General features: G+C 43.0%; 1 protein-coding gene across 1 annotated transcript; it reads right to left on the minus strand.

Moving 5' to 3' along the window:
* Nucleotides 1–853: 853 nt before the first annotated feature.
* LOC147631160 (fatty acid desaturase 4-like 1, chloroplastic) lies at nt 854–3872 on the minus strand. The gene is made up of 2 exons (XM_086809153.1): nt 3858–3872; nt 854–1342 (listed from the first exon to the last, which is right to left on the minus strand). Exons 1-2 carry the CDS (start codon nt 3870–3872, stop codon nt 854–856), a joined length of 504 nt encoding a protein of 167 aa, XP_086665279.1.
* Nucleotides 3873–6341: the final 2469 nt, after the last annotated feature.

Raw genomic sequence — 6341 nt, forward strand, 5'->3', positions numbered from 1 at the left:
AGATGCTCAAGGAGAAGAATTATAAGAAAGTATGATGAACATTCATAGAATAGTTTACAAAGAAAAGCCAGGTGTCAGCACTTGATATACAGAAATGTCTTGATGATGTTGGCATAGGGAGAAAGGGTATTCCAAAATTTTCAAGCTAATACACTGAAAATGCAAAGAAAACGAAATTAAGGCTACACTTCTTCCGAAACCATATCACATGCACACACACGGTGAGATTTATACCTTTCAAAGGCAAGAGGGCGTGGTGTGATTACGAGAATCAGGCCATAAGCCTTCACGAGAGTCGCGTAGCAAGATGGAGGTGGCGAGAGAACAAGGTTGGTTGGCTTTGCTCGAAGGGGTACACGTCGAAAGGCAGGCGAATTGCACAATGATGGAGACTTTGGCTTGCAAAGGTGGCGGAGGCGATGCAGGCCCACACAAGCTCTCTAGAAAAGCAGGCGATGATACCATGTGGAAATCGAGGGGGAGGCTACAGCCATGCTGGTGTTGCCATGGCTGCTGCAGCATACACGAGAGCGAGAGGGAGAGAGACGCGCTCACAGTTGTGAATCGTTATTAATTAATCGATTGACGTTGGTTACATCTATATACAAGTATAAGCACCCATTCATTTGCATCACTTCGTGATGGGCATTCACACTCATAGTGGACACGAGCATCAATTCCAACACTTTCCAGATGGACGAATAGAGGGTTGTTAAAGGAGGATAAAACCCGTGCGAGTTGGAGAGCAGAGGAAAAAACAAAAGAATGTCACGACGTCTTAAGCATGAGCTGGAGCTTAGTAAAATGCCCCAAAAGCGTAGTAACATGCCTCAACAAACTAATACATAAGACATCAAGCTGAAACATCGGAGTCATTGCCTTCCTCCTCGAGCTCGTAGCTCGAGCTCCAATCCATGGTGGTGGTTTCACTGCTCCAAGAGTGGGGCTCCCAGCCGGCCCTCCTATCGTAGACGAACTGTTCAAGAATGCCGAAGAAGTTGGAGCCATCGAGAAAGGGGTTCCACACGCCACTTACGATGCAGTAGGCTTTAAATCTGTGCCACCTGTGTGGTGGGGTGCATGATCTTCCCTTTCCTAAATCCTGCAAAATGACGACAAGGGCTGGCAAGTCCGCCTTCTTGGAGTGCGCCCACGCAAGGCACTGCTGGCTCAACGTTACACAGGCCGAGAGGACCATGAAGAAGGAGTAGACATAGGCGGGCGTAGCCGTGGGGAGCAGCAAGATGGGCAACAAACGGAGTGCTGTTGGCGAACTGTCGTCGGCTGCATCCGCCTGGCCTCCGAAGAAGGGAGTGTTTGCATGTCCGTAGTTGTCTATGGCCTAGTGAAACGCCCCGGTGCTAAAATCCGATCCGGCGACACTGTGGCGATAGTAACAGAAAGCACGGTGACAAGTCTTGTCGGCTGAAGCACGGTGTTTGTCTGGGCGGACTATGATGCTTTAACGTTAAAGACTACGACGCGTGGTAGCTGCGACTATCTATTACAAGAAAAAGGAAGAGTCCTCACCCCTTTACGTGGTGAAAGGACACCGAGAATTCAAGTGTTTGGGGTTTCTTTCCCACACTAACACCATATTGGGGAATATGGGAATTTCCCAGTAATTTGGGACACGTGGTCAAATCTTTTGGATTAATCATAACCTGAACACCGTTACTCAAAATTGAGCACTCTCTATAGCTCACTAGATTCCATTTTCCAAGCGCTTTCCAACAATAGGTCACATAATATGGTTTTGAGAAACTTATAGGCATGTTATCCAGGTCCCACCTTTTTGGTATTCAAAAAATGGGAGTTAGGAAATTCCCAAACTCACGAATATAGTTTTCGTGACTCCTAGATGCATTGGAGCTCACAATTAGTTGTCAGCATCAAACCATTTACTGATTGAGTTTCTTATATATATATATATATAATATATATATATATTAGAAAGTAAATTAATGTATGTATATATGTATGTATATGTATATACATATATATATGTGTGTGTGTGTGTGTTTTGATGTGTGTATGATATATCTATCTATATATTTAAAAGTGACCACAGCTTATCACCCATCTCTGCACATTAAAATTTAATCAAAATTAATTAAATTATGTTGATGTTTGTATTTATATTTTTAAATACATGTATATATGTATAAGTATATGTGTCTATGTATAGGTATATGTATCTAAAACGTAATATTATTGATACTATATATTTACATATGTGTATGTGTGCATGAGAGAGAGAGAGAGAGAGAGAGAGAGAGAGAGAGAGAGAGAGAGAGAGTGTATGTTTGTGTGTGTGTGTGTGTGTGTGTGTGAGAGAGAGAGAGAGAGAGAGAGAGAGCACTTTTATGTGTGGGAGAGTGTAAGAAGGGAGAGAGAGTGTGCGCACGTGTGTGTGTGTGAGCGAGAAAGAGAGAGAGAGAGAGAGAGAGAGAGAGAGAGAGAGTGTGTGTGTGTGTGAGAGAGAGAGAGAGAGGGAGAGAGAGAGAGAGATAGAGAGAGTAGGTGTGTATATGTGTGTGCATATGAGAGAGAGAGAGAGAGAGAGAGAGAGAGAGAGAGAGAGAGTTTCAACATTTGAGAGTGTGTACGTGGCAGAGAGAGGGAGAGGGCCATGTGCATGTGCATGTGTGTGTGTGTGTGTGAAAGAGAGAGAGAGATAGAGAGATGGTTGTAGAGAGGGAATAGTTCTTTTCTGGAACCTTGGTCGGCTGCTCAGCAATGCGCGGGTTCAATACTAGTTGTCTTTAACAAGGAATCATCTAGTACTTTGTTGACACCATTTACTACATTCTATATTTAAGCTTGATTAAGATAAGTGGGTGCTTATCTTTTGACACCTTTTAAAAGTCCTTCTCTACCTAAAGAATATGGTAACAACTTGATATTTTCCTTAGTTCTCAAATTCTCTATCACCATATAGTTTAGAATCTTTTTAATAACTCATAACATATTTGAGGGTTCTCACGATATCACCTTATTCTGTTTGCAACTTCCCCCTCCATCAAAGTTTTTATCACAATTATCACAACTTTAGCTAGTATTCTTAATTGTTAGTTAACCTTAGAAATTACAATGTCAATGTGTAATACTCTATTTCACATTATATAAGTTTTACAGTATTTCTTTGGAAGGATTCTTGAGAAATGTTAATGGTTGCACATGAATGTATGAAACAACGATGATTAATGGGTAAATGGAAGTGGACTTGTTTGAATTGGGTAATGTAAGGGAAAAAACATGCTTGTTCTCACATATGTGCATCGTGTCCATGTAAACATGTGTGTATAAACACACATACACAAGTGTGCCTATACACATATATGCAAAAGCACAAGCATGCTAGGCACCATGCCCATCTACACATGTAGACAAGTGTGCATGTATAAATGTGTGCAGCCATGCATCTCGCAAGCACACAATATGGTGTGTGCACACATGCATGGTGATTCAAGGAAGAAATGCATGCACACACTCACATTAATGGTCATGGGAAAAAGAGTGGGAAAGTGACATGTGAAAGTTTTGCAAGGTGAAGTGTGAAAAGGTTGAACATTTTAGGCCTAATTTGTCTCACTTGGAGGAGAGAGAGAGAGACGCAGACACTTTACTTTATTGATCGAGAGAGAGAGAGAGAGAGAGAGAGAGAGAGAGATGCTAATGACGTGTTAGAAGGTCAATTAGGGTTAGCAAGGTTTACTATATATATATATATATATATAGAGAGAGAGAGAGAGAGAGAGAGAGAGAGAGTGTACGTGTGTGTGGGGAGAGAGAGAGAGAGTGTCGCGTCATGTGTGTGTGTGTGAGTGTTGAAGGGGCGATGATGAAGGGCTGACCTTGTAATTGAACATGTCTGTTCCACAGGAACACTCACGGGAACACGGATTATGGAAGGAGGCCGGAAGCAATTGATGCGAGAGAGCGGGATTGTAGCCATGGGAACATAAAGACGTACATAATTTTTCCATATTTTTGTGCCAAAGTGCAATGTAAATCATTTTAGGCCAATGTGGGTTCTAAATGAGAGTTCTAAGTGTATTAAGCAAGGCTCACTTATGGGGTTGTCCGCCCATGTGTGAAAGAGGCCTAGGGTTAGTGACATCTCTATAAAAGAGATGTAGCTAAAGAAAGAGGACATTTTTGGCCATTCTCAATATGTCTACACGAATGCTCAAGAAGCAGAGATCTTTAGGGATCCACAACAACGGTATCTCATTAAGATTGTAGACTTTTTCTCAGAGCTTGATAGAGCACCTCTAGTCAATGACCAGGGTAACATGTACATGGGTGGAGATGGTGTTCGCTACTACGAAGTCACCTATCATCCAGAGAATGTAGACAAATTAGGAGAGCTCTCTAAGAGTGAGTTCCTAGATTTATCAAAGCCTTCCGGAGCAAGGGAGTCTAGAGATGATTGGCTCATTGAGCCGGACATGCCTGGACCATCCAATGCCCAGTCCTCAAAGCCATCCATAGATGATTTACTTTTTGTAGATCTAAATTTGGAAAGGGATAGGAAAGGCAAGAGCAAAATGGATCAGGGGCCTGAGAACCAATGGGGGTTTGTACGACAAATTCCAGTGACAAAGGTCTTTCAGGATGACCCACTTCAAGAGGTCTATAAGGACTCTTTCGAAGGATATTATGCCACAACTAAATTGCCAGAGCTAGATCTTCCTCTAGCACTTGTGGTGGTGGTCAAGAAGCTTGCAGGATACAAGAACCGAATCGTTGATAAATGGGCCAATGAATACCGAACCTTAGATTGGAAGGAGATTCGTGAGCTCACGTGGAGAGGATAACCATTATTCATGGAAGTGTTCTCAACTAATATAGCTAAACCAGGAGAGACAGCCTTTCTTGGAGAAACTGTTCCTCCTCCCCTACGAGAGTTCACTAGAGAGGGACCCTCAATATCAAAGTGGACCACTGCAAGTAGCCCAACTCTAGCACCAAGATATTATCCTACACCAAAAGTGCGACCACAGATCACACCACAACAACGTTTCTCTCACTATGACAATCGGAGGGTAGGGGAGCCAACTCGGCCTCCCATAAATGCACCTCTTGAAATGTGGGTAACAAGATCTTTGGAGAGAGTTGGTGAGGCAAGTAATAGGGGACCCACACCAATTTAGGATGCATATGGACCATCTTACCAAAGAGAGGAACCACTGAGAGTGAGAGGCTGTAGGCCTGATGATGAGTATTCAAGACGAGTAAGGCCATCAACTCTTCAGAAACTGGTAAAGAAGTACGAAGGGTCGCGAGATCCATATGACCATGTAGCAGCATTTAGGCAAGCAGTTCGAGCTGAGCAAGTGACTGACAAGCATACACAAATTGAAGGATTTGGGCTCACTCTTGAGGGAAAGGCCCTTGCTTGGTTTCAGGCACTAGAGGCTTCAGACAAATCTTCTTTACAAGTTTTGGAAGAGAGATTCATTGCTGCTTTTTTCTTGATGGGAATTTAGCATGACACATAGTAGCAAACATTTACTTTTTCAAGCAAGGCAAGACTAAGAGTGTTAGAGACTATGTAAATAGGATGAAGTAGTACATTAATCGTTGCCCAGAAGATGAGAAGCCCACCCAGAGTCGATTAATTTCTCTCTTCTTAAAAGGACTCAAAAATTCAACACTGCACACACATCTCTATGCAAAGAAGCATACAAATTTCAATGAGTGTTGCCATGATGCTATGGATTTCAGAGATCAATGGGGTGTAACCTAGAGATCAGTGGGGTGATGACCAAAGTTCAGGGTCTAGTGCACTAGTAAATCCAAACCAGATAGCTAACCTAGTACTAAGGATATTGGGACAAACCTATCGCCCACCCATGCAGCCACAACAACAGCAGCAGCGAATGAGGAGTGTACTACCTACAGGTCCTCATCTTTGTGGAGCATGTGGCGGTAACCATAAAACCGAAGAATGTAATACCTTTTCTCCTCTAGTCACAAACCAACCCACAAAGAAGCGGTGCCAGGCCTGTGCTTGGAATTTTACCCACACCACACACGAATGTACTCGCATTGCAAGAATGAGACAAGAGTGTGAGCAGCAAAGGGGTGCAGTGGCTCCACAAATGCATCAAGAGTATACTAATTTTGAACGTAAGCCACCGATGGCACAAGAGAAAGCACGACCTATACTTGGAGCTCAACCTCCTGCTCCTGGGACTGCTCCTGTGAGGTTTGTTGACTATGACAATTCAAACATGTGTAGAGACTTGGTAAACTCAAGCTATGTGGAGGAGGAATATGCATCATATTCATCCAAGGAAAATCTCTTTGAAAGTCCCGCATATCCAAGCCAA

The sequence above is a fragment of the Cibotium barometz genome, chromosome 15, assembly GCF_041138505.1.
Source record: "Cibotium barometz isolate CiBa-2024 chromosome 15, ASM4113850v1, whole genome shotgun sequence".
Classification (NCBI taxonomy): Eukaryota; Viridiplantae; Streptophyta; class Polypodiopsida; order Cyatheales; family Cibotiaceae; genus Cibotium; species Cibotium barometz.